This window comes from Vanacampus margaritifer, chromosome 15, assembly GCF_051991255.1.
Source record: "Vanacampus margaritifer isolate UIUO_Vmar chromosome 15, RoL_Vmar_1.0, whole genome shotgun sequence".
In the NCBI taxonomy this organism is placed as follows: Eukaryota; Metazoa; Chordata; class Actinopteri; order Syngnathiformes; family Syngnathidae; genus Vanacampus; species Vanacampus margaritifer.
The window spans coordinates 16403748-16431375 of NC_135446.1; the positions used below are offsets into that span (position 1 = coordinate 16403748).

The 27628-nt window shown below is 41.7% G+C and overlaps 1 protein-coding gene across 4 annotated transcripts; it reads right to left on the minus strand.

Moving 5' to 3' along the window:
- Positions 1 to 1343: 1343 nt before the first annotated feature.
- Positions 1344 to 27479, minus strand: dennd4c (DENN/MADD domain containing 4C). Of its 4 annotated transcripts, none has more exons than XM_077543890.1 (34): positions 27173 to 27479; positions 18100 to 18412; positions 17172 to 17424; positions 17020 to 17089; positions 16757 to 16926; positions 16024 to 16265; positions 15864 to 15930; positions 15720 to 15778; positions 15137 to 15281; positions 14624 to 14799; positions 14438 to 14538; positions 14148 to 14372; positions 13408 to 13553; positions 13183 to 13221; positions 12880 to 13010; positions 11356 to 11488; positions 11061 to 11267; positions 10832 to 10960; positions 10591 to 10738; positions 10399 to 10512; positions 10188 to 10307; positions 8930 to 9061; positions 7802 to 8862; positions 7291 to 7483; positions 6414 to 6511; positions 6159 to 6334; positions 5939 to 6094; positions 5666 to 5861; positions 5470 to 5580; positions 4074 to 4211; positions 3879 to 3996; positions 3089 to 3245; positions 2962 to 3026; positions 1344 to 2866 (listed from the first exon to the last, which is right to left on the minus strand). In XM_077543890.1, exons 2-34 carry the CDS (start codon positions 18396 to 18398, stop codon positions 2730 to 2732), a joined length of 5712 nt encoding a protein of 1903 aa, XP_077400016.1. In that variant the 5' UTR covers positions 18399 to 18412; positions 27173 to 27479; the 3' UTR covers positions 1344 to 2729. The 4 variants fall into 4 exon arrangements, with proteins under 4 accessions (XP_077400016.1, XP_077400017.1, XP_077400015.1 ...); XM_077543891.1 differs by having other exon boundaries at positions 5672 to 5861; positions 10399 to 10515; XM_077543889.1 differs by having other exon boundaries at positions 10399 to 10515.
- Positions 27480 to 27628: the final 149 nt, after the last annotated feature.

The window sequence follows — 27628 nt, forward strand, 5'->3', positions numbered from 1 at the left end:
GAAATATTAAAAGTAGGCAAGTGGACTATTCTAGTTAATTTTGTGTGTATATTTTCATTTTTATCAATGGAATGCCATAATTCTGCTATTGGTGGAAATGCTAAAACCTTAAATATTAGAACTTAATTTGAGCTGTTTTTGGTTAGCTTGCTTAGCTAGCATGTCACAGTAAGGGCTAACTCTGCTGCTAACCCCACACGTTGCTGCTATAACCGACTAAAACGAACACAATTCAAATTTGTTGTCGCTTATTGTTAACTAATAAAAAATAGTGGTAGCTTCAGTAGAAAACGACCTCATGAGTGCCCAAACTTTTCGCCACGACTCAGAAGCGGTCAAAAGGAAGCAACCTTAAATATTAGAACTTAATTTGAGCTGTTTTTGGTTAGCTTGCTTAGCTAGCATGTCACAGTAACGGCTAACTCCGCTGCTAACCCCACACTTTGCTGCTATAACCGATTAAAACTAACAAAATTCTAATTTGTTGTCGCTTATTACTGTTAACTAATAAAAAAAGAGTGGTAGCTTCAGTAGAAAACGACCTCATGAGTGCCCAAACTTTTCGCCACGACTCAGAAGCGGTCAAAAGGAAGCAACCTTAAATATTAGAACTTAATTTGAGCTGTTTTTGGTTAGCTTGCTTAGCTAGCATGTCACAGTAACGGCTAACTCCGCTGCTAACCCCACACTTTGCTGCTATAACCGATTAAAACTAACACAATTCTAATTTGTTGTCGCTTATTATTGTTAACTAATAAAAAGAGTGGTAGCTTCAGTAGAAAACGACCTCATGAGTGCCCAAACTTTTCGCCACGACTCAGAAGCGGTCAAAAGGAAGCAACCTTAAATATTAGAACTTAATTTGAGCTGTTGTACATTCACAGCCTTGGTTGATGTGTATATCACCATTCTGTCAATGAAGAAGAAAAAAAAACTATCAGGATTTGACTTTTGTTACCCGATTTTTTTTTTGTCCCATCCGACTCCTCGTCCATCCTGCAAACACAAAACGAGTATAAAATCATCAAAATGATACACAAACGCAATACAAAATGATTAAATCATACTCACCAAGTGATGCTGAGTCAAACTTGACTGTAACAAGTTTTGATCTTACCAATCAAACCCAATTGATTAAAGAAACGGTCCCATTGCCAATACAGTTTACGTAAAATGGGCCAGCACTACTAAAAACTGGGCAGATTAGTTTGACATGGCAACACAGAGGATGAAATCTGATTGGACATTTTTTTTGTCCAACAACCCACACTTACTGGAAGCGGTGCCTCCAAGAGAAACAAATACAATTTCATGGTTCCCAATAAAAACACATTTGCTTTCAGTCTGTCACATACTTGTTTATTGCAGCATATTTCTATGTAGACATTCAATTCCTTACCACAGGACGGTGAGAGATCATGTATGACAAATCAGTACAGGTTTCAATCTCTCATTCAGCATTAAAATGCTTATTAGTCATTAAAAAAAAGTAACTAGAATGACTGCAATTCATATGTCAATAATACAAAAATAAATAGAGAAACTCTTTTTTTGAGTTAAGACTCCGAGGTGACGTCGCCTGATCTTCACTACGGCTCGATCAGTTTAGAAAATGGAATGTGTTCGGTTATGTCCGTGCTCCTTCTCCATCGCAGCACACGTGGCGTGGAATGTTTTTAAATTGAGAAATCAGCAGTACTAAAACAGCCCCCCCCCCACCCCAAAACACTTTACTAATGTTGCCATCAAAAGAGTGTGGCAAGCGTAAAAAGGCTACGCGTCAAATACGGGGCAGGGAATAGCACGTGCGAATCAATGTGTTACCGGGAAAACACTTGTGACTTTTAATTAGCGATTGTCTGCCTCTTTTTACAAGTCGACGTGGATTTACTCATCCAACAGGGGCTTGAAAATGCATTAAGACGTGATCAAACAAACCGGAAAGGCAGACACGTGCCCCACATCAAAATATGTTTTCATATATACACACACATGACAAGTGAACTTACAGAGCCCCAGATGTGAAAGTGGAGGGGAAAAAAATTGCTATAACGTGCGCGCAAAAAGATAACTCGTCAGCACGAAATCCTAATTTGTGAACACATATTGCTGTAAATTGCACACAAAATGCTATTTTTTTTTAGCATGAAATCCTAATTTGTGGCTACAACATAAATGCAAACATATTGCTAACGTATGAGTAAGTGTGGCTCCATAATGGACAGTTTTGCCATGTACATGTATTTCATGGATGCATTTTGTTCACACATTTTATGGATATTGTGGCCACAATTTCTTCTTTTTTGCCCCCATGTCATTTCTGGAGCTCCATCTTAATGTGAGCAACTGCTTTTTTTATATATATTTTTTTAGAAAGTGCACTAAGAACAGTCAACGTCTAGATAACCAACACGCACAAATCGGTCACGTTCTGCCCAGTGAATAATCTGTCAGCAGAGAAACAGTGCCACTAACAGGCACTGCTCGGTATTGCATCCTCAGCGGACGAAGTACCGTCAAGGCGTTTCCAGTTCACTATCTGACACCTACAGAAAGCCGATTGAGCATTTATTCCATATCTTTGAGATCAAGCATAACATAACTTTCCTTGTGCACTGAATTGTCTTACTAGTGAGGAAAAAAAGCACACTAGTACGTTAAGATGGATATCAAGGACATAGAATAAATCTCCAAACTGCTTTCCATAAACACCCACTTGTCAAAAGCGTTTAGATGAACGGGGTGCCGAAACATTTGAGGCAGCACTGGACGTTGGCACTGGGCGGCCGATCCATGTGGTGCAGAGACTTGAGCTGCTCTGCGCTAAGCTCTTCATAGGCCAGGTGGTACTCCCTGTCAAAAGCCTCTGCGGACACAGCAAACCAAAAGTCCTAATTAGAACAATGTAAGTAGATAGAAAAAAAAAAAGAAAAAAAAAAAAAAGATGCCGCATCCACTCACCCACGTCGATGTTCTCTCGTCCCAACGCCACAAGGGAGAGGAATAAAATTTCTCTGTAAATACTCCTGAGAAGGAATGGGCAAAATGAGACGACAAGTCATGGACATAAAAGTGAGAAGGGGTTTACCTCTGCCGCTTGACGCCTTCCGGACGGTGTTTGAGCTCTCGGATCAGCAGGTTGATGGGGCCGTAGACGTCGTTGGTCTGGATGTTGCGGACGATGGTGTTGAGGAGCGTGCGGATCTCCTGGTGATCCGTCGGCCCCAATGTACCCTTCTTTTCCACTAATAAGAACCAAAATAAAGCCAAATATGCTTGTTGTTGACATTGCTATTCTTTTCCCTGTTAACTCATTAACTGCCATTGACGGCTTTAGACGTCAAAATTCATTTGAACTATTTCTTATTAGTTTAACATGTTTCCATTTTTGTTAACAAGAGTATGAAAATCTAGAATTGTTTTTTTTTTGTACATTTAGAACAGATCTAACATTTGTGATTAATCGTGAGTTAACTAGTGAAGTCATGTGATTAATTATGATTACAAATTTTAATTGCCTGAAGCCCCTAATTTTTAATGTTTTCTTTTTAAATATTTTCTTTTTTATTTTTAACAATCCTTTTTTTTTGTAAGGAAAAGATTATTAAAAATTAGGGGCGTCAGGCAATTACATTTTTTTATTGTAATTAATTGCATGACTTTACTAGTTAACTCACGATTAATCACAAATTTTATATCTGTTCTAATACAATAAAAAAAATCTAGGTTTTCATACTCTTGTTAACAAAAGTGGGGAAAAATGTTAAACTAATAGAAATAGTTCAAATGAATTTTTGACGTCTATAGCCGTCAATGGCAGTGAATGAGTTAACCTGTTTTTGCTTAAATTCACTTTTTTTTTTTTCACTTTCACCCACATAAGGTCCTCCAAAGCTGGTAAAGGGGATCTCCGGCCTCTTGGTGGAGGTTGATGTTGTCCCACAGGATCTGGATGTATACTTGCTTACTGTCCTGGGACAGCGACGTCAGCGGCAACTACGCACACAAACGCACTTGAACGCCTCACAGGAAAAAAAGACGAAAAGCACAACGACCCCGAGAGAGCGTCCAACCTGCATGCCGTTGTTGCAGTGTTCGGAGGTCAGGATGAGGCCGGGTAGGTGACTGGGCAGGTCCAAGCGGCGGAAATACCACACGAGGTTCCAGAAGATGATGGGATGCTGACTGAGGAACTTGTGGGTGTAAATCACCTGTTAGGACAAAGCAGCAAGGTCACATCTCCATTTTAATTGAATTTTAATCATGATTTAATTTGTTCTTCTGTCGTCACCATATAAAACTAATAAACACACAACAAAAAGAAAATACACACATTTTATATTTAATACATTTTATATCTAAATCCAATTGTTTTAGGTACATTGCCAGCTTAATGCTATCACTCAATGGAAAACCCTTTTAACCAGCTAGCAAAAATTAGCATTCGACATCACGGGAGGGATTTACCTTCACTTATAATATAACAATATTCTCGGCCATATATTCGTCCTAATCTGTGAAACACAAGTTGTATTAACTTATTTGCTCCCAAACACATATAAAAAAGTTCTATTTTAAATATTGTCATGGTCCCAAAAACGTATTTATACATGTTTTGTTTTTCATGCTATAGCATACAGACGGCTTTGATGCAGCCTCTGAACTGAAGTGAACACTTAAAGCAATGGTAGTTATTACAAAAACATCCAGCAGGTGGCAGCAGAGTATAAGAGATCAACTAAGGCCATGTTGCAAAGAGGCTCTTTTTTTCAGTGTTTTAAACAGATTTGGGAATAATGATAAAATGTAACTATATTCTAATGCTAATTGCTGCAAAATGGAAACATGTTTTTTTTTCTTGATGAAAGCAGAGACTCCAATATTTCTTTTGGTAGGTTCCATGTTTTTATAGCAATAGAGCACAAAATTCTGTGGACCTTGCAAAATCAGTCAAAATCCAGTAAAACAGCCAGGAGCAAAGGGGGTTGCGTCAGTGAAAATGGCTGGGAGTGAATGAGTTAATAGTACCCCCCCCCCTAATTGGCCAAGTTTTTTTTACTTTTAATTTGTATTTTTTTTTTTGCTTTTCTATTATTTCAAATGTATTTTTATTTTATTTCTCAGTAGGAATAAAATAGTAGGAAGTTCCTAAAATTTTATTTTCTGGATGTTCTTTTAAGTTATATTTAAAGTTGAGTTTATGGTAGTTGAATAAATACTATACTTTGAAATTATATAGTAATGAACAATTGTGTTTAATATCAATTAAAATAATAGGGAAAGTGAAAAAAAATTAACACTTAAAGCACTATTTTTCTAATTTTTGCTATTTTTCTAATAAAAAAAACTGATTTCAAATTTTTTTGTTTTTTTGGGGGAAGGCTGCACATGGTTAATGGCATTTCCATTCAATGGGAATGATGATGCAAAAAATAATCATATATGACCCGTTTGGAAACTCGGTCTTACCTGGTCTCCCTCATTCTCCAGAAGAGTCTCCAGTTCCTTGCGCAGCACCAAGGGGCTTAGGTACGGCACGGTCACGGGCTTGGGGTTCGGCTTTTTGGCCGCCATTCCATCCTGTTGGTCGATCACAGTGCAGTTTAGCAGCAGGTACTACAAGACATGTTAGGAGAAGCTTTGGAGACATTTTTTTGGTACCGACCGACACCTCGTGCAGGCTGCCGGGGAGGCTGGTGGTGGAGACGCCGTGACCGGGTCGCAGTGGGGAGTCCAGGTTCTGTAGCGGGCCGCCAATGCTGTTGCTGCGTGTCAGCGACGTGCCGCCGCTGCTTCTTCTTGCTGACGCTTGGTGCTCCAATAGACCAAGTGGGTCGGATTGCGCCGGCTCTGGAACCAGACTGCAAACACAACGGGAGAAAGTTGACAATGGTTAAATTTAGTAAATAACAGAGGACATATAAAATTAATTAATTACCTCTTATGTGTTCCGGGACTGTGAGCCAGAGTCTCTCTTGGTTCCTCCACAGGAAAACCGACGTGGTCTTGTGTCTTCACGTCACTTGACGCTGTTGGTTGTCCACCGCTGGAACTGTGAATACTGTCTCCAGAAGCGCTGGGATTCATGTAGAACCTGAACAAAAGAGCGGCTACAAATAACTGCATTCCAATTTGGGATGCACGTCACACATTCATACCCGGTCATAGCGCGCAAGTCATGAAACTCAATGTGCAGCAAGGGAAGGAAGGCCGCGCGACAGAAAGGACAATTTGTGTTGAGGTTGGAATCGTTGGCCGTCCATCCCGACATGATCTCCTCATCGTACACCAGCGCTTCGCAAGAGCGACACTGCGAGCAGCTGGACATCAGCACCTGTTGGGGGAAGACAATCATCAAATGTGAAACGAGCGTGCGCGAGGGAGATGGGAAGCGGCTCGTTTCCGCTTTTCACCTCCAGCGCGTAGTTCTGGAAGATGCTGGAGGAGGAGGCGTGGTGCGAAGAGCCTTGCTCAGAGTCGGGAGCTCTGCCCGCTCGCCCAGGGGTTGCATCTGCAAAAAAATTAAAATAAAACTTAGCCTAGTTGGAATTTACAAATTGGTTCAAGTTCAAAATCAGTTTTGCTATAAAAGATGTGTCATGAAATCATTTCACTTTAAAATGAGTCCTTGAATCATAATGCACCCCGTATCGCGAGATATGTATGAGATCGTCTTTTATTGGCAAGATGCACACTAAAATGTAATTCTTCATTGTCATTACAAATTATTTTCATGTCTTAAAAGTCATAGTTGCAAAAACACATTATTATTATTATTTTTTAAAGGCAATGGAATGGACTGCTATTTAAATAGTGCTTTTTTTTAGCTATACTGCCTGGTCTCTCACTTCTGCATAGCAACTGCCTCAGCCAATCATCTCTCTTACTGTTGAGCTCAACTCATCCCATTTTTGTCTTGGTGTACTCAAGGCTTGGCCTATGTACGGGCGGCCATCTTGGCCAATTGATTAGGTACGCACAGGATTCTCGCCACTCCGCTCGCCCAGGGCGGCGGCCATCTTGGCCATTTGACTACTACTAAAATTACTACAACTACAAGTACTACTACTACTACGAGTACAAGTACTACTTCTTACTATTACTACTACAAGTACTTGCTACTACTATACTACTACTACTATTGCTACAAGTACTACATGCGTCTTTCCACCTTGCAAGAGTCAGCAGTCCCATTCAAAATTTCCGCGGAAATTTTTCTAATTGCATCATTTATTTGCTCCACCATAGTGCAGAAAGCCATTGAAGGCTTCCGTTTGAGTTGCCGCCTACGTGTGTGCTGCGTCCCTCGGCCCGTGTCGCTGCTGCCGCTGCTGCTGCCGATGCTGGTGCAGCTCTGGTTCAGGCCGTTGGCCACCAAACCCGGGTTGGCGCCTCTCTCCGGGCCGTTCTCCACATCGGGCCCGGTCAACATGTGTTCATCCAGGCTGGCGGGGAAGCCTCCTCCGCTTTGACCTTGTTCTTCCTGCAGGAAGATGAGATTCGATTAAGGACGAAAGAACCGGAAGAAGCCAAAGTTTGGGGGTCCGCAATATTTTTTATTTTATTTATTTTATTTTATTTAAAAAATATATATTATTTTTTAATTTTTTATTTTTTTAAATTATTATTATTATTATTATTTTTTTAATTTTGAAATTTTTTCTTTCTCTTATTTGGTAATTTTACCGATTTGACATGTCATCATGGGGGTCCGCAATATAACAGGTGTACATAATGGTAGTTGTCTTTCCAGCATGGGTGTGCATTGACCCCTAAAATATTGACCCCTAAAGATCCTCACCTCATCGTCCGAGTACGAGTAAGCGGTGGCGACGGCCACCCACATTTTGCTGGCTACGTTAGCCGCCTGCTTCATTCCAGACTTGAACACGTCAATTTTAGGCCCCGACAACAAGTTGTCCATCTTGATGGCTGAAATGGAGTTGATGACCGAGCCCAGCGAGCCCCCCTGGGAGGACTTGATAAGCGGCGCCAGGGAAGACGACCGTACGGCCGGGCTGGCGGTCCTTTTGACGGGCGGTTTGGTCTTTGCGGCAAATGTTTTGGAGCGAGTGACGGCGGCGGGGCTGCGTTTGGGGGTGTCGGCCGGCGAATCCGTCGGAGTTTGTGGCGGAGGCGCGGGAAGGCTGGACCTCCGTTCCAGAGACGGTTTGGACTGCGGACCGTCGGTGGAGTCGCCCTGCGCTTGCTTGAGTTCCATGCTGGTGGATTTGGCGCCCAGGGGGCTTCGCAGGCTCATGTACATTTCGATTTCCTCCGCTAAGTTGCGAGACACCACGGGGGGTACGGAGCGTGGGGGCTCTTGGCTATTTACGGAGGTGGACTCTTGGCCCTCTGACACCAGGAGGGAAAGCGGATCCGCGCCCACTTCTACGTCCGCCCTCTCCAGGTTCACGGGCCGCACTCCAGACTCCTCCTCATTTGCTTCGCTCCGTTTCCTTTCCGGCTTCTCGGTCGTTCCTTCATACTCATCCACATCTTTCTCTTCCTCTGCCGTTAGCGTCCCTAAAACCAGGCCCTGAAAGTCTTCAGGTTCTTCCTCCAAGTCCTGAAAAAGAGCTTTGGAAGCACCGGCGGGGCTGTTTGCAGCCTGTCCAGTGGAAAGCGCCGCGGCCAGGATGCGGGCGTCGGCGCCGAGCTGGCCGGCCATGTGGTCGACGCCTTTCTCCGAGAGCATCCCGGCCCGTGTTTCAGCGCTGAAACTTCTGCTGCGCTGGGCAAAGGCTTTCTTCCGCTGCTTGTGCGGCTGATCGGCCGCACGGCCAGCTTTGGGCGAGGCGTCGTCATCGGGAAGAGACACGTCATCTGCCTTGCTGTGCCGTCGGAACAGCTTTCCTTTAACTGCGGAACGTGAATATTTATTGTCATTTCTTGGTTCAACCTCAAGCCCCCCCATCTTCCCTCTTACCTGATTCGTTGCCAGCGTCAAAGCTCCCAGTGGACAATTTCACAATACTGGGGACAGGCGCGTGTGCGTCGATGGGACTGGGAGGTTCTGCCACCGCCACGGCGCTGTCCACTGATCCAGAAATGTCACCTCCTAGTTTAAAATATAAATCCACCAACGCATCAGACAGAAAATAGTATTTGATTTATTTCATTATAGTTTGTTTGTATTTCCTTTTGACTTTGTTTTTGTTTTTAAGTCAGTTCGTTTTTTGAGCAAGTTTGTTCGCTTTTATTTATTTATTTTCAAAAATGCTGTTTTAGTTGAGTTGAGTTTTTTAATTTTATATATATATATACATATATACAGAGAGAAAGAGAGAGAGTATTTGTTGAGTGCAAGATTTGAAAAAAAGTCACTATTACATAATAAAATAAACTAATAACCTTCCTTCTGTACTGAACAGCAATACCAAAATAATTACATAAATAATGTGAAATTAACACCAAAAGCTCATGCATGATAATAACAAAGATGGAAACAAAGGACATTTTCACTATAATTATATTTTGATGTTATTTTATTTTATTTTTTATCTTACTTAGTTAAGGAAAATATTTTTTCAATTTTAGTCTTAGTTATTTTGTACATTTTCGTCAACTATAACTTTGGACAAAATATGAAACGAACTACAGGCTCTTTTTATTAGAAATTTACAACTCACTGCACTAGTTAAAAAAAAAAAAAGGAAATTTACAAGTGAGGACATCTGGTATGCCACAACAAATTATCCAATGTCACTATCGGTCGGTGCAACCCGTTGTGTTCTTCTTGTTTTCATTCTTATGAAAGGACAGCATTTGCGATTCGCATTTACATCCGCGAAGTTGTTCATCAGCAGTTAACATTTTGAATAGCCACAAAAGCCACTCATAAGAACATGTTGCACGACCCTGCACACTGTGCAACAGTTCAATCGCGTTACTCGATAAGCTGCAGGCTTTAATTGGTCGGAAAATTACTGACAGTAATTACTACATGTAATGTATTGCTCATCTACCAATGCCAAAATGTGTGTGCCAGGCAGAACAATTCAAATCTCTTCCACTAGAGGGCAGAAGGTCCATTTAACCAACTTTTGCCATACATGCAACAGAAATATTCCAAGCCAGTTTCAATGGTATGAGAATAGATTTTTTGATTAAGACTACTTTGTGATCAAATGTGCTTTAAAAAAAATATTTGATTAAAAAAAAAAAAAAAAAAACTCGTTAAATACCGTTCTGCTGCGTTCTGCCTTTCCTTCTCTCCTCAGTAGGAGGGTTCACCGAGTGCGACTGGTCAGCAATCTCTTGATGCAGCTCGTCCTTGGAGCCGTAGCCCTGATCGGAGTGTCTACCTGTGGTTGGTGGAAATAAACATTTGTAACAAAGGATTCCTACTTTATTAAATGCCACCCGGTTTTATGACGGAAGTTTGACTCATTTGACCTTTCTTGTGCCCGGCATCTCCTTCGTGCTGGCTCCGAGCAAACAGATGTTCCTCCATGTTCACGTCCCCCGAGCTGTCGGCGCTGCAGTGACTCAAGCGGTCCGATGACGCGCCTTCTAGTGTTAATCAGAACAATTGTGCTAATTTGGTCCGAGGACCTTTACTGGGGACTTATCGCAGACCCAACCCACCTGCGTTTGCCACTGTGGGTTTCTTTCTGGATGAAGATTGGTTCAGTGCCTGCTTGAACTGAGCGACCCCGCGCAGCACATTGCGAAGCTTGGTCCACATAAAGAGGCCGCTGCGGTTCCGGCTGGGCCACGGGCTCTCTAAGGCTGCCTGCGGGGGGGAAAAAAAACGCACACGCTTAGACTTTGGAGCGTTTGTGCGGCGTCTGCTTAGTTTTAACAAGCGAGCGATATCTCACGAGACCTTGTTGTAATATCCGTATGTGATGGCGTTGGGATGAACGCCGGCTTTCTTCATCTCAACCAGAACGCGCACGGCCATGACGGGAAGACCCCAAACGCCGCAGAGCTGCATAACTACTCTGTAACACACCTGAGAAGGAAAAGAAAGGAAAGGATATCTTTAAATGATACCACATAAAAGCTGACAGCAAATTATGTGACGTACCCCAAAGCTACGGTACGATACGAACCTCATCCAACACCTCCACCTCAGTCGTCCTCATTTTCAAGAGGACATTGTAGGCCTGCTGCATGGCGCGGCTTTTGGACTTGGCCAGGCGGACGGCGGCTGGCAGGCAGATGAACCACAGGCTGTAACAGTGACTGAACAGATAGCGGGCCCACAGCTGAGGGTCGCTGTAGAAGCGCTTGGCCATTTTGTATGCCAGCTTGATCTCCTGGTGGGGTTCGAGCACAACACTGTTAGTTTTAACAGCACAGGTGAGAGGGAGGGATGAGGAGCGGGACCGGGAATGTTGAATACACCTGCTTGGTCCGCTTTGCCAGTAGTGCGGGGCTGCTGGAAAGGCTGGCGCCCGCTGCTCTGCTGCTGATTGCGGGCCGTAACTCCCTGGGACGGTCAAATAGCTCCATCTTCAGCCAGGGGAAACCTTTGTAACTGGAGGGCCAACATAATGCGCGGGAAGTTATATGATTCATGATGACATGTCGACTTATGACTGATGTGATGGCACGTCATGTCATTTCTTTATTATTGTAACCCCCTCATGCTAACTCAGTCAAGCAAAAAAAAAAATGGTCGGATGAATATGTGCAATATAAATTCACGTGTATAACGGAAGATATGGTGTTCCACAGGGTTCAATTCTAGGGCCTCTGCTGTTTTTAGTGTATCCGTTTTTTTTTTGGTCACAATTTGATACTGATGGTTAGTCCCTATGTGTTATTTGTTATAGACGCTCCCCTACTTACGAACATTCGAGTTGCGAACAACGGTACATACGAACATTTCTGCGCGTACAGTATGTCGAAAAATGTTTGGAAAGAAATGCTGTAAGTTAGATTTTTGTATTGCGCGTTAGTGCTTCTTTCCGCCGCTAATACCGACGATTGGCGCTGTGAGAGCTCATTGGAGGCTGAGCAACGTGGCGAGGAGGAGGAGGAAGAAAACGCCGGTCCCCATGAAGCAGGAAATAACTTTTGAAGCCGATTCCAGCGACGACGAAGAATCTCTCATGATATAAAATCCTCCTCTTCCTCCTCCTCCATCATCTCCTTAAGCATAGAGTACATCTTCCAAAAGTAAGTTAAACTTCATTTTATTTATCTTATTACGTACATGTACATACTGTGTGTGTGTCTTTCGCTCTCTCTCTCTAACATACGTAGTACAGTACAGTACTGTACGTATTCTCTCCATTTTATTAAAAGTTTTTTTCAGTACAAACCAATGCAGGTTACTTGCACAAGCCTTAAACATACTTATATAAACCTTCAATATACTTATATAGGCTTTAAACATAAATTATAATACAAAATATAGCACTGAAGCAACTTACGAACAAATTCACCTTACGAACGATCGTCCGGAACGTAACTCGTTCGTAAGGTGGGGAGCGTCTGTAAATATTATTATCTGATTGACAGATTGAAACATTGAAGCAAAAAGCTAACAGGTAAATAAATACATTGCACGTAAAATGTGTGTATTTGAGAAATCTGGTTTTCTGATTATGTGCCTACTTAATTGCCTGAAGGCAGAAGGATCTGTGTGTTATGTAACTTGAAATGGCAAACACTGACTTTTTTGACCTCGCTCTCTTTCTCTCTCACATTTTGCTGCTTTATTCACCTCATTCTTCACTTTTATTATTCTAGAATAATATTTGTATCATTTTTCTTTTTAATTTTTGGGAGTCCACTGCGAACAAAACCAAAAGGAGCCGCTGTGTTTTTGTTTCCTTCACAAAGTTGCAGCTGACAAAAGGAACCACTTGAACATTTCGGCTTCAAGGTGTTTGAGTGATGCAGTTCAAAAGTATGTCTCACGTATATTTAGGGTGCGGCTCGTCCCCGTCCTTAGCCGGCGGCTCGGGAGGCATCACGAAGACGGTGTGCTCGCTCTTCTGCGACTCGTCCAGCTCCAACAGTCTGGCGTCCTCCGACAATTCTCCCTCGACCTCAATACGAAATGCCAACTTTTGAAAATGTTGCTCCAGATTAAACCCCCCAAAAAATTATTCATTGTCATTAGGAATTAGGGAAAGAGAAGCAGGAGCGTGAATGCCAAATGATAAGTTTATTTACAGTATTAACGAGAGAAAAATATTTGAATCCAGCATAGGAAATTACCTTGGTGCCCTTGTCGGTGATTTTATACAAGGGAAAGAGCTGCAGGAGGTAGAAAGACAGTAAAAGAAACAGAATGGATCAGAGAAAACTTCCTTAGCCACCCATCAGACCACAGTAATTGAGTTTTGAAAACAATCACAACGTAAAGGTTTTTGTGTAGAAAGACGGATCAGAAAAAGAGTGGAAAAAAAAAGCAGAACACACTGATTGAGGTCTTACAGTCACCTTCTCAACGCAGTCGTCAAAAAATGCCAAACCGGTGTCTTTATCGCTGACAAAAGTGCATTCTTCGATGAAGCGGATAAATATTTGGGTCTTGGTGAGCTGAGAGTAGAACTTCTGGTGAGCACGGTCTCTGCTTTTGAGAAAACCTGCAAGGAGGAAAGAAAGCTGTGTGATGATTTTCTGCTCAGCTTGGACTATAAGAGAGGATGGTCGAAATATGTTGATGAAGGTTACGTTGGTCAGCAGGTTGAAGCAGAGAGCAGCAAGGAACGTTCCTACATTAGCCATTCATTGGATTCATTTGATTATATTTTATTCTTACTTTTTTTTTTTCCACAGGGGTCCCACAATCCATATTTTTTACCCAAAATTTCCATTACCACGATTCAACAAAAATTCACATAATTTTTGTTCAAATTTCTTAATGTTCTGCTCATTCAATTTGCACTAGAAACTATTTTTCAGCATGTGGAAAATGACCGCATTTAAAAAAAATCAATATCATCATCATTCCATTTTTCAGTATTATTCAATATCCTTCAACATTCCATATCTTTCGGTACATTAAATTCATTCTTTCACCATATATTGGACATTTTCACCAATACAATTTCACGTTTCAATAGCATTCAATATCATTCTATAGATGTCCGTTTTTTTTCCCCATTCACACACAATTTCTTCAGAAATGGCAATATTTTATAACAATTTGTTTTTCAACATTTAAGACATTTGTTTACCTTGCAGATCGTACAGGGAGTCGGCAGCCGTGGCCTTCTCAGACGGAGCCTGCGTGATGGGCTTGAGGTAGGAGCGGTAGCCTTTCAAAATGGAGGCCATGAAGCGCAGGAAGGCCTCCTGGATCTCCATCTCCAGGGCGGTCTTCTTCTTGTGCCAGGTGAAGTCGGCCTCGATGGGTGTCATGTCCACCGCAGAGTCCGTCTGCGCCGTTTGACGGACTGAAACTAAGACAGAGGAGAGCCAAAGACATTTTTGATTGTATTTTGGTTCAACCGTGTTCTATTTGTACCTGTCGCCAGCTGGCGGTGCAAGTTGCTCAGGGAGTTGACCAAGCTCTTGCAGGGCTTCTTCGGGAGGTTCTTCCAGTTGTTGTGCTTCTTCTCGTCAGACCTGGAAGTCACCAGGAACAGATATATGTGCACGATGCGCTTTTTTGGAGAAAGAGAAATGGGAGTCAAAAGAAGCTGCGACGCACAAGTAGATGGTGTTGGTGTCCAGGTCTACGCAGACGACATCTGGCGGCGGGTCGTAAAGGTCGAAGTAGCGGGAGTCGACGCCCACGATAAAAGGACATGGGGCGTTGAGGACCCCTGCCAGGGAGAGCGGGCACAGGGGGATGTAGGGACACTGCCACTGGAAGGGGAAGATCATCTGAGGAGAGACATGGGATCAATTTGGTTGACTAACCAAATATTAAAATGAATTTAAAAAATATTTTTGTGCGGCCCACTAAAGCAAATTAAATTCAGTCTACTTCATGTTTTTCCTAAAATTTGTTCGCTAAAATGAGCAATATCATTTATAATTGGTTGTCACCATTTTAAATTTTCCAAATGACCAAATTCAATTTCTTGTTAAAATTATATACTGGTAATAAAGTACATTAAGGGCCAACTGTGTACATGTAATAATAGCCCCAAGTAAAAGCTTGTTTGGATTATATTTCTTCCAAACAATACATATGGCTATCTTTAGCCTAGCTACCCACCGCCACCACAGCCTCCGCCACGCCGGTGAGCACCGCCGGCCTGAGCGAGTGCAGCAGAATCTTGTTCTCCAGCAGCACAAAGTGCAGCAATGTAGCACAGTTTTCAGATCCGAGATTCATCAAGAGGGTGCCATAATCCGCACCGCTGGTGATGAGGAAGAGCAGAGCACAGAGAGAGGTCACCGGGTCAGGAACAGCCAAAGCTTCGTTCTGTAGACTCTTAGGGCTTTTCATCTATGACTTGAGGAACTGATTTCTTTGCAAGTTGTTAAAGGTTCGGAGAGTAAAGAAGCTCCTAAAAGTTGCATGAATGTCTGAGGGAAAACACAGATTTATCGCTGCAATGACACTGGATTGCTAAAAATAAATAAATAAATTAATTAATTAATTGCAATAAATAAATTAGCGAATAGTTGTGGATCGATTCCAAAGGGGGGGAAAAAACTTCAAAGAATTTGTGAATAGTTAAACCCGATTACTGCATCAGAGTGGCCTGGAACCATGACATATTTTGAGCAAATGTTTTACTGTACTTAGGGAAATAACAGGGTTTATTTATTTTCAAAAAAGTTTCCAGACTTACCTGAGGGGTAACGGTGTAGAAACAGGCTGGGAGAGCATCAAGGTGTCATGTGCAGAGAGCTTCAAGACAAAACAGAGGCGATCGGTCAAAAGCAGGTACACTGCTTGGAAAGTCGGATCGATGTGAGGATAAAGAACAGCTCACTTGGACGAGGATTCGAGGCCTTTGTGGTGAAGGGAAGGACACGTTGTGCATGAAGTGTGAAATGTGCCTGTGGACACAAGGGGGGGGGGATATGACAGTGACTACACAGAATGCAATGTCAAAGTGTGTTGAGTTTGTTTGTTTTTAATGAAAAGCTCACTTTTCAATTGGCAGCGGGTGCGGGCCCGAGACGGACAGCTTGTAGAGGAACATCAGGAATTTGCGGAAGGACTCAAAGAAGGGCCAGCGGGAGAGCAGGCAGATGCATTTATTGGCGTTCAAGTGACGGTTGGGGATCATCTTCTTTTCCACGCTGGTGAGCAGGCCCAGGTGGATCTTCTGCTTCTCACTCAGCAGGTCCACCGAGTACGGCTCGTAGAACTGGATGGCCGAACCGTACACCTGAGTGCGACGCGCACGTCCGTGAATATGAAGACCAAATTCAACACACAGTACAGTACAAGTCGTGGATGGGAAAACCAAGTCGAAAATTTACACTCAGGGGTGTAGTCACTTTTGTTGCCGGCGGTTTAGACATGGCTGTGGCACTGACCACTTTATACTACTGTAATCTGTCCAGTTATAAGGGACAATTTCAGAATTTTTTCCCAGCATGTTTTAATCGTCGGATCCCAGATTACGGGACTGCAAGGTGTCATTTGTCAGAAGTGTACTTACACACACACTCGCACGCACATACACATAATCACCCACATACAAATTTTTTTTTAAAAAAAATTAAAAAAATTTAAAAAGGAGAGCAATGATGATGACATGCCAAATCGGTAAAATTACCGAATGAACAATACTGAAAAAAAAGAAAAAAAAAAGAAGTGTACTTACTCACTTTTGTGAGAAACTGTAAAAGAAAAAAAGGAATCAATGTCTCTCACCTTTTCCCCAGAGCCGATGGTCAACACAAATGTAGAGAAGACAGGTAGAGGGTCTCGGGTGTTTGGCGCCCAACATTCGATCTTGGCTCCCATGGGCAAGCAGAAGAGGGGAACCGACTCCGACAGGGGGAAAGACTCGTAATCCTCCTCCGGGTAGCGAAATATGAGACCTGAGGAAAAAGACGAAGCATGATGCCAAAGCGCAGGCAAGCGTGGACCAACAATGACGGATGTTTGTGAACTGGTGTGTGGCTTTGACTCACCAGCTTTGTACGTGATAGAAATGGACGCCGATACTGATTTCTTATAACACAGAAAGACACTTGAGCCCCACTAAAGGACAAAAATAAAAAAATTTTTTTTTTACTTGATTACATTTTGTCCCGTTTGACATTTTTCAACAGCGGTGACCCACCATGCCGCAGTTGAGGTTCTTGTCCACCTTGCAGAAGGTATGCGGCGGCGTCTCGCCCTTGCTGGTCACGATGACGCAGATGTCCGTCACCGCCAGGGAGTTCTGGGGCCGGACGGGCGGGGCGCGGCGGAAAGTGACGAAGATGCGCTGCGAGTTGGCCGAGCTGTTGTTGACGTTGGCGCAGCGGCCGTAGGGCGTGGCCTGGATGACCTCGCAGCCCTGGATCAGGCGCTCTTTGCCCTCGTACAGGACGCTGACGTGACGGGAAAACATCAGCGGGCGTTATCATAGTTTGGGGATTTTTCATTATAAGTTTTGACTTTTGTTTTTGAAATTTAACCCTGGAGAACCCACGGGGTCAAATTTGGCCCCTATAAATTCTGCTACTCAAATAACAAAGAACTTTTTTTTTTATTTTTTTTTTTACAAATTTAACTTCAAAAGTCCAGAGTGCCACTTCTGACCCCTGCATGGGGCCCTCTAGTGGAGGAATATTGCACTTACATGAGCCAGAGTGGTGGTGACAAGATGGCTGTTTTGTTGAGCTGGAAATCAATCCAAACAAAACCATCTTCTCAGCAAACCATCAGATGGTAAAACTGTGTTTTTTTTGTTAATCTATTTCATATCATGTTGCAGAATGCCTAGGAGTATGTTTTATATATATATATATTTTGATAAATTAGCAACTCTGAGCTAGTTAAAAAAAAGGGTTAAAATTGAAAAAACATATTTTGGTGTTCAGTTAATTTATAGCAGTCATTTAATGTATAATTCATAATTTTCCAAAGAAGAAAAGGGTTCTTGGGTTCTCCAGAATTAATTAGCTCGAGTTTTAGAGTGTGTTTGTTCATTTTTATTTCATTCACGAATTAGCTGCAGCTATTTCCTTAGTTTTCATTAACTCTAAAAACTTGAGTTTAAGTACCCGACATCAATGAGCGGCGGCTTCCCACGACTCCGTTTGTAGCACAGGAAGAGCTCGGGGCTCTTGAGGCTGCCGTGGTTGAGGTTGGCCGGCTGGCCGCTGTGGGTGCTGTCGATGCAGGTGAAGCCCTCGGGCACCGCCTCGCCCGCAGACCTGTTGATGATGGCCAGGTCGGTGATGGGGCCTTTGGGCCCGCTGGACTTAGCCTCGGAAAGGTCGTGCTCCAGAGGCGCCGACTTGTCCGTCAGTCCGGCCACCACAAAGTAGTCGGTTACGCGGTGACCTTTGTCCTCGATCATGGCTGGACGTGCGCCTGAATAAGGAATAGACATTTCGTTACTCTCAGTCATTTTGTACAAAGACTTACAAAATCTATAAAACAACAGCATAATCCGCAAAGGTTAAATCGAGGTAAATTGTTGTTTTACAACAAAAAATTACAATTATGTTATTTAGACAAACGATTTGTGACTTCACTTTGCGTGAACATTTTCTGTACATTTCCAGAAATGTGTCTTTGGGGAATTTGGAAATATGCCACATAGAAAACTTTTCATAGGATTTTTTAACTTGGAATTCTGATTAAGCTAAAGGAATGGTATCATATTGTTAGAAAAATATATGCCTTTGCACTTCTAACAGAATCTGAATCTCTTTTTTTTGGGGGGGGGGGGGGGGGCAAGAATGTAAACACACTAGGAATTTGTTATGAGCTAATATTGAAAGCAAGCTTTTAGGTGAGTACCAATATCACGCATCGGTTATTTATTATCATTTACTTATGTGAAGGTGTCGGTTCTTGCAACAGCGGCGGGTGGAGCTGTTTTACGATCAGGAACTAGAAATTAGAAGAATAGAAAAGTGCTGTTAATTTCATGTAACTTAAAGGAAAAATGCCATATTGGAATATACAGGGCTTTCAGTCTGAAAAAAAAAGTGGTATCAACCATCCCGAATTCTACATTAATTATAACATCAGAATTTCTTTGTTTTAGAGCAGGGTTTTTTCTGTATACAAAATTCAGAGGCGGCCACCTCCACCTTATTTGCTCGAAAAAAAAAGAGAAGATTTTTTTTAAAAAGATAATTAAAAATAGTTCAAATGAATTTTTGACGTTTATAGCCGTCAATGGCAGTGAATAAAAAAATTTAAAAAAGATAAAAAATTTGGAGACTTCAGGCGATTAAAATTTTAAAAATTTAAAAAAAAATTAATTTGAACTATTTCTATTAGTTTCACATTTTTTCCACTTTTGTTAACAAGAGTATGAAAACCTAGATTTTTTTTTGTATTAGAACAGATATAAAATTTGTGATTAATCGTGAGTTAACTAGTGAAGTTATGAGATTAATTACGATTAAAAATTTTAATCGCCTGGTGCCCCTAATTTTTAATCATCTTTTCTTTAGAAAAAAAGAAAAGATTATTAAACATTAAACAAAAAATGTGTTTTAAAAAAGAAAAAGAAAAGATTATTAATAATTAGGGACATCAGGCTAGTAATCATAATTAATCGAATGACTTTAATAGTTAACTCATGATTAATCACAAATGTTATATCTGTTCTAAATGTACAATAAAACAATTCTAGGTTTTCATACTCTTGTTAACAAAAGTGGAAAAAAAAGTTAAATAAATAAAAATAGTTAAAAATCGTTTTTGACGTCTATAGCCGTCAACGGCGGTGAATGAGTTAAAATTGCATGAAGTTAATGGCAACTTTGTATTCATAGAACTTCTCATGTCTTGGCCCCGATTGTAAAACGAACGGTATCGATCACCGCCGTGAGTACCGATACCTTAAAATAAGACCGCTATCGGCACCGATACTGTCACCCATCATAGTCAGGATGATACCGCCTCTGCCTCAATTTGAGCCAGGAAAGGCCCTGAAACTTGCGATATAAAAAAAAAGCAGGAAATGATATGACCTTTTTTTGTGCTTATGTGCTAGATGGGATTCTCCATATCTCATATTGCATAACAGCCATCGTGTGATGGAAACTTTTACAAAACATAGCCATGTCACACACACACACTGCAGCCAAAAAGTGACTTTTTATGGAAGCAAAGAAGCCTTGCGACCCCGCTTGGGAAAGCAGGCTGGTCAGAAAATAAAAATGAAAAGGCACCAGTGCAGCACATTTGAGCCATAAGTTCTGGAAACTCAACTCGACAGTGCATTTGAAAAGAGTTCACTTTTTCCAGTGGTGAGTCAACGGAGCGAGGAAGTAACTATTTCAATACCCCTGGAAGTCATGACGCACTGGATTAATACTTTGTTTTAGGAAGCATGCCCAAATGAAATAGCGCTTCATTCTTTAGGTGCGGCTAATCAGAATTATTTATTCATTCAAGCTTGAAAGTTGGCGCCGTGCCCGTCCGTGTCAATCAATGGCTCGTTTGAAGTGCCGCTGCCCGCCCTGCCTGAGAGTCCAGGTAGTTGGAAATGTGCCTGGAATACGCCACATTCCTCGTTCCCGCCTTACAACAATGTCAGGAAAAAGCTCTTGTAAAAAAAGAGAATTGAGTGAAAACAAACCATCAAATCTATGCTAATGTATGTTAGCCTGTTTGGCATTAAGCTAGCGGATGTTCTAGTTGTATGTGTTCAAGTCGCAGTTGTTTGAAAGTCTATTAAGAGGCCGGAGATCCCCTTTACCTGCTTTGGAGGACCTTATGTGGGTGAAAGTGAAAAAAATTCAAGCAAAAACAGGTTAACTCATTCACTGCCATTGACGACTATAGACGTCAAAAATTCATTTGAACTATTTCTATTAGTTTCACATTTTTCCCCCACTTTTGTTAACAAGAGTATGAAAACCTAGAATTTTTTATTGTATTAGAACGGATATAAAATTTGTGATTAATCGTGAGTTAACTAGTGAAGTTATGAGATTAATTACGATTAAAAATTTTAATCGCCTGGTGCCCCTAATTTTTAATCATCTTTTCTTTAAAAAAAAGAAAAGAAAAGATTATTAAACATTAAACAAAAAATGTGTTTTAAAAAAGAAAAGATTATTAATAATTAGGGGCATCAGGCGAGTAATCGTAATTAATCGCATGACTTCACTAGTTAACTCACGATTAATCACAAATTTTATATCTGTTCTAAATGTAAAAAAAAAAAAAAATTCTAGGTTTTCATACTCTTGTTAACAAAAGTGGGAAAAAAATGTTAAACTAATAGAAATAGTTCAAATATTTTTTTTTTAGGTCTATAGCTGTCAATGGCAGTGAATGAGTTAATGACCGTAACGTCGATGCTAATTTCTGTTAGCACATATATGGAGGGAAGTTAACATTAAGTTAATGGACTTTTGTTACATTATGATCATTTTGCCATTATTACAAATTTGTTCAATTCTCTTTTGCTTTATGTATCAAGTTTATATGTGTTTAAAACTTTTCATCCGTTTAAATGTGCTCAAAACGTGGGGAAATGTAACACATTTATATATTTTTTAGATATTATTATATGGCGGATTTTCACCTGGGGGGCGGGGGGGTCGGTGTTATGGAACGGCGATAAACGAGGTTTCGCTATAGAGCACTCCCATGTCAGAGTGACCGTGGACACGCTCGTCATCGCCTCCCTCCGCTTGCCACACAAATGAGTCTTTGTGAGGACCCCCTGATAGTCAGGCATCGCCGCCGCCATGGCGACTGAGCCCCGACAATGCCAGGCTGCCTTGAGGAATAAAATGTGTTGTTTTTTTTCTTGAACCCGTCCACTTTCACATGATTTATATCAACCCCTTGAGTGGAAAACTAATGTAACGGAGGAGAAGTAAGGTCAACCCGCACTGCCACGTGGTATTGAAACAAACACACTCTCAAGAAATCGTTTTCGATACCCTGCATATGTTTTTTTTGAATGGATTACTAAATACAATACAATGGATATAAACTCTGTTATTGAAACTAAAAAAATATAACTAGTAGGGGTGTGCCAAAAAAAAATAGATTCTCATATTCTCATATCGATTCTCGATTCCTTGTCTGTGTGTGCCTTTATTTGGAGCGCTGTTCATGTTGTACGCGATTTGGCCACTTGGGGGCAGTGTGGTTCCATGCGGTCTAATACACTGTTAAGTTGTAGCCACATTAGAGTTTTTTTCTCCCCGAAAAAAAAAAAAAAAAAAAAAAAAGAGAGTAGAAGGAAAAAGTCACGATCAAGTTGTTCCAATAAAAGTTGCTTTTTTGCAGTGTGGAAGCCGTTCTTTTGAGTGATAAAAGTGCCGCGGGTAGCGCGCTAATTAGCATTAGCGAGTCAGGCTGGAGTAGATCATTACAATTCCTTGCACATCTATAGATTGAAGCAAAGGTCATTGTCAATCAAATAATTTTGAATCAAAAATCTTTCTCAATCGAAAATCGATTCTGAATCGAATCGCAGGCCCAAAAATCGGAATCGAATCGTGAGACATTCATAGATTCCCACCCCTAATAACTAGCTGGTCACTGATGAAGAGACTGCCTTATTCTAAAAACAGCGACAATGATATTCATTAGCCCGTCAATGGTGTTTTCAATTGTTTGTTAGCATTGAGCTAACAAAAAAAATATAAGGCAGAGCTACGTGGATGTTTAAAATACGTTGAGTTCATTGCTACCATATAGTGCCAGGGTTTTTCCTGTGTACAAAATTCAGAGGCGGCCACCTCCACCTTATTTGCTCGCCACCTCCAGCCTGGGTGACTGCTAATGAATGAATGCTTTAACATGATAAGTCACATTCTTATTGGAACTATTATTATGATTATGCCGTTGTTTTCTGAAAATGACACAATGGCTCAACTTGCAAATGTCACCTGACCAAACCCAGAAAACAGGTGAGCTGTGGCCATTGTTCCCTGCTGTAATCTAAACCTTCGACCTTCAGGTACTGGCCCTAACTTGCTCGTAAATGCTACGATGGATGCGGGCAAGTCCAGTACATGCTACTTAACGTGTGTGTGTGTGGGTGTGGGGGAGGGGGTGTGGGGGAGGGGGGGGGGTGGTCCACTATGATCTAATCTCTTTCACACAAAAGAGCCAAGCAGCCAGCGTGCCTGTCCACTTGCAACAGCTGAGCGTGGCATTTCACCACGTCACACTTACAAGTGACACTCACATCCCCATTGAGATGGAGCTTCTTTCAAATCGGCGAAAATCTGATGATTTTTTTTCCCTCTACATTGTCAAGTTAAACCAATACGAAAGGAATATGTAATGGCAAACAACTCAAATGCTCTGCCTGTAATTACGTTATTGTATTCATTATATATTAGGGGTGTTAGAAAAAAATTGATTCTGCAATATATCGTGATATTACAGCGCACAATTCTTGAATCGATTCGATATGCGGCCGAATCGATTTTTAAACATCAATTTTTTATGGGAATATTTAACAAAACGTCTTACTTAGGGTTAGGGTTCGATTAGGGTTAATGGAACATTAAGCCTTAATATTTTATTTTAGTGCTGTTCAAACATAAAACAGACTGCAACCTGAATTTTCAGATAAATAAATACATTTCCATACAAATCTTACAGTGTACATGTACAAGTTTACTGATTAGTATTTTCTAAATTTGAGTGTAAAAAAAAAAAATCGCAATAATCAATTTATAGATTCGTATCGGGATTAATCGGTATCGAATCGAATTGTGACCTATGAATCGTGATACAAATCGAATGCTACTAGGCAATTCACACCCCTATTTGTATTTATTTATTTTTTTTAATTAGTCGGCTGACTAATCGGTATCTTAACCCCCCCACCCCCTCACCCCAAAAAAATCCATATCAGTTGGGTCAACTGAGCTCAATATTGACAAGGAGTCCTAACCAAGATGAGACATCTCAAATTGACACAATATACGAAAACACACAGCAACGCTCACCATGCCGCTTGTGTTTACTCAGCTCAGGTGTGTAAAAAGGGTGCACAGGTGTGAGATGTAGGTCACGGGGGTCAACCGTTAAACCAGCAAGAGTTAAGAGTTACTTTCTCGTAACGTTATTATTCACATGAACAAGCAGCTGAGTAAAAAGTCGCTCATGTATCAGCTGACTTATTTGAATACGCGACGGCAGTCCAAAAATGAAATCCTTTGGCAGCCGCCGCGTTGTTCGTCTACTTCCTCTCCTCGGGCCACCTGACATTTGAGCTTTTTCAGGGCGATCGAGTCCGATGAGGGCAACCGCCGCCGACAAATTTTACCCGTAGGTACATGTAGACGCATGTGGCATTCACCGAAAAGATGACTTAAAGCCGTTTTTTTTCTTCTTTTTTCTGATGATGCAAGAGTACACGCACGCTTCTTCCTCCCTCTGCTATTCCAGGTAATGACACGCCTAAGCCAACATGACAACGCTCAACAGGAAGTGGGAGGAAAACAGGGGGACAGAAAAATCGCAAAGCTCTTCCAGGCCGCTTTAAATGCTTTCATAGCATAATAATTTAGAACATTGTTTATTGAACCGCAAAATCATGGTGCGATTGTCAATGAAGAATCAGAATGCCACGATGACAACAAACAGACAAGAATAAAGGAGAGTGTGACTATTTCGGCAACAGAGAACATGAAATTAGAAATATATTTATGAATGATTGTAAAACACTATTTCTGGCACGTGCATAAAACTAAGGTATGCACCGAAATGTCATTTTTGGCGGGACACTTTGAGGTCACTTTGAATGTGAAGCAGTACAATGCGCCTGAGAGCAAACACCTGCCAGGCCACAACGCAATCAGGCGTCACAAGGTGGGCCGGTGGGCTGGCCGGGAGGGGGGGAGCGGAGGTGTTATATTTCCAACCGTTGCATCCGACCACATAACTAGGTCAACGTGGAGACGAGACGTTGCAACAGGACGGGCAATGCAGGCGAGAGGCGAGGGCCGCGATCCAAAGGGGCCCGAGAGAGATGATCGACACTGTTACGTATCAATGACAAAAACAATGGTTCTGCTGTAGTCGCTGCAACTACGGCTAGTCGGGAATTCTCCGTTTTTAATTGAAAATGTAATTTAGTTCTAGTAATAATGTTGCCGTCTACAATCTAGAATGACTGAATTAAATATAATAATAGTAATAATAATTAAGGGTGTTAAAAAAAATCGTTTTGGCGATATATCGCGAAATTACCGTGCACAATTATATCATATCGATTCAATATGCGGCCAAATCAATTTTTAAACATCAATTTTTGATGGGCATAATCAACAAAAGATCTTACTTGAGGTTAGCTTTTAAACCAAGAGTGCCATCTAGAGGAGTCCAAAAATATCACAGGTGCTTCATGAAACTTCATTTGTCCGTCTGTCCGTTTGTCTGTCTGGTTAGCTGTTTAGCTAGCTAGCACCTTTAAACGAAGAGTGCCATCTAGAGGAGTCCAAAAATATCACAGGTGCTTCATGAAACTTCATTTGTCCGTCCGTCTGTCTGTCTGGTTAGCCGTTTAGCTAGCTAGCTAGCTAGCACCTTTAAACCAAGAGTGCCATCTAGAGGAGTTCAAAAATATCACAGGTGCTTCATGAAACTTCATTTGTCCGTCTGTCCGTTTGTCTGTCTGGTTAGCTGTTTAGCTAGCTAGCACCTTTAAACCAAGAGTGCCATCTAGAGGAGTCCAAAAATATCACAGGTGCTTCATGAAACTTCATTTGTCCGTCTGTCTGTCTGGTTAGCTGTTTAGCTAGCTAGCTAGCACCTTTAAACCAAGACTGCCATCTAGAGGAGTCCAAAAATATCACAGGTGCTTCATGAAACTTCATTTGTCCGTCTGTCTGTCTGGTTAGCTGTTTAGCTAGCTAGCTAGCTAGCACCTTTAGAACAAGAGTGCCATCTAGAAGAGTCAAAAAATATCACAGGTGCTTCATAAAGCTTCATTTGTCTGTCTGTCTGTCTGTCTGTCTGGTTAGCTGTTTAGCTAACTAGCTAGCTAGCTAGCTGGCCCGTTTAAACCAAGAGTGCCATCTAGAGGAGTCAAAAAATATCACAAGTGCTTCATAAAGCTTCATTTGTCCGTCTGTCTGGTTAGCTGTTTAGCTAGCTAGCTAGCTGGTCCATTTAAACCAAGAGTGCCATCTAGAAGAGTCAAAAAATATCACAGGTGCTTCATAAAGCTTCATTTGGCTGTCTGTCTGGTTAGCTGTTGAGCTAGCCCATTTAAACCAAGAGTGCCATCTAGAGGAGTCAAACAGTATCACAAGTGTTTCATGACGCTTCATTTGTCTATCACTACTGATTAGTATTTTCAAATATATATTTTTTTAAATCGCAATAATCGACTTATAGATTCATATCATGATTAATCGGTATTGAATCGAATCGTGACCTATGAATCGTGATACGGATCGAATCAGCAGGTACGAGGCAATTCACACCCCTAATAATAATAAAAGAGTGCATGTTTTTGTATTGTACTTCTAAACGTAGAGGCTGATTTGGATGTAAACACCCCCAAATTGAAGCTAGGAGTCGAATGTCTATTTTTTAAGTAACTTACTTATTGAAATGTAAAATCCGGCCAGCATTCTATATCTTCTTTTCGACTGACACGTCATACGTTCAAATTACGGCGGTAGAGAAAAAGGCTAAAGCTATTTACAGTTTTGCCTTCCCAAGTTTGTTTACTAGTGGGGTTACGTCACGGTGAACGACGGGGTTCGGAAATCTCCCACATGGGGCCTCTCTAATAAACGTTTGTTTTGCACATTTCAATTATTATCTGTTATTTACGCAATGGGTGTGAAGTTTGCTTTTCAGTGTTGGTAGACCGGTTATTTTAAAAGTATTTCGTTTGCCCATTTATTGTCTTGTTTTTAGTGTGGTCGGGCTCCAAGGTCCTTCTTGCATGTGACCCCATTCTACCAAGAAACGCCCCTAGGCCAACGTAATTGTAGGAAATAAACAGCATTCAAAGGAATACAATTGTGCACTTGTGGATACGTGGCTGAGTGTCTCCACTTCCAGTCGAACGGTGAAAGTAGCTAAAGAAGCTCAAAAAGTCGTCTCGCCTGTACTTGCATTCGCTAAAGTGTCTCATAAGTAGACGCTCGATAGGAATACGTCGGTACTTACCGGCTGTTTACACCGCCGTGGAAGACAATGTTGACATGTAAGCAAGTTGCTGTTTAGCCCGCTCGCCAAGTTCCGTACTTCGGACGGGCGCGCTTTTAGCTCGACGCTCGGTCCCAAGTGAAAGTTCGCCGGTGGGTGACTTAAGCTTGCCACACTTCTCAACCGCGGCTCTTGCTCGGGCACGCCGGCGCCATGTTTGTGTCTGCGCTGGTAGTTTTTGTCGCTGAGCTTTCTTCCTCGGAAGCTCTCAGCCAGGACGGAACCGCCCAGAGTCGACAGGAGAGGAGACGCGGAGACACACGCAGGCTCCGTCAAGCTAGCGAGTGTGCTTTCTTCCGGTTTAGGATTTCAAAGTAAAGCCTTGCAGCGGAAATACATACTTTTTTTTAACAATAAAAGTGTAATAATTGGCCTCACTTCCCTCAACCGCATTGTCAGTGAAATGTAAAATATCCA

Coding starts and splice junctions, on each gene's coding strand:
- dennd4c (XM_077543889.1), bottom strand. CDS start 18,398: ATGATCGAGGACAAAGGTCACCGCGTAACCGACTACTTTGTGGTGGCC. Junction 17,425..18,099: donor CCGCCGCTCATTGATGTCGG/GTACTTAAACTC, acceptor CCGTCACGTCAG/CGTCCTGTACGAGGGCAAAG. Junction 13,554..14,147: donor CTCCCTGTACGATCTGCAAG/GTAAACAAATGT, acceptor TCCTCCTTGCAG/GTTTTCTCAAAAGCAGAGAC.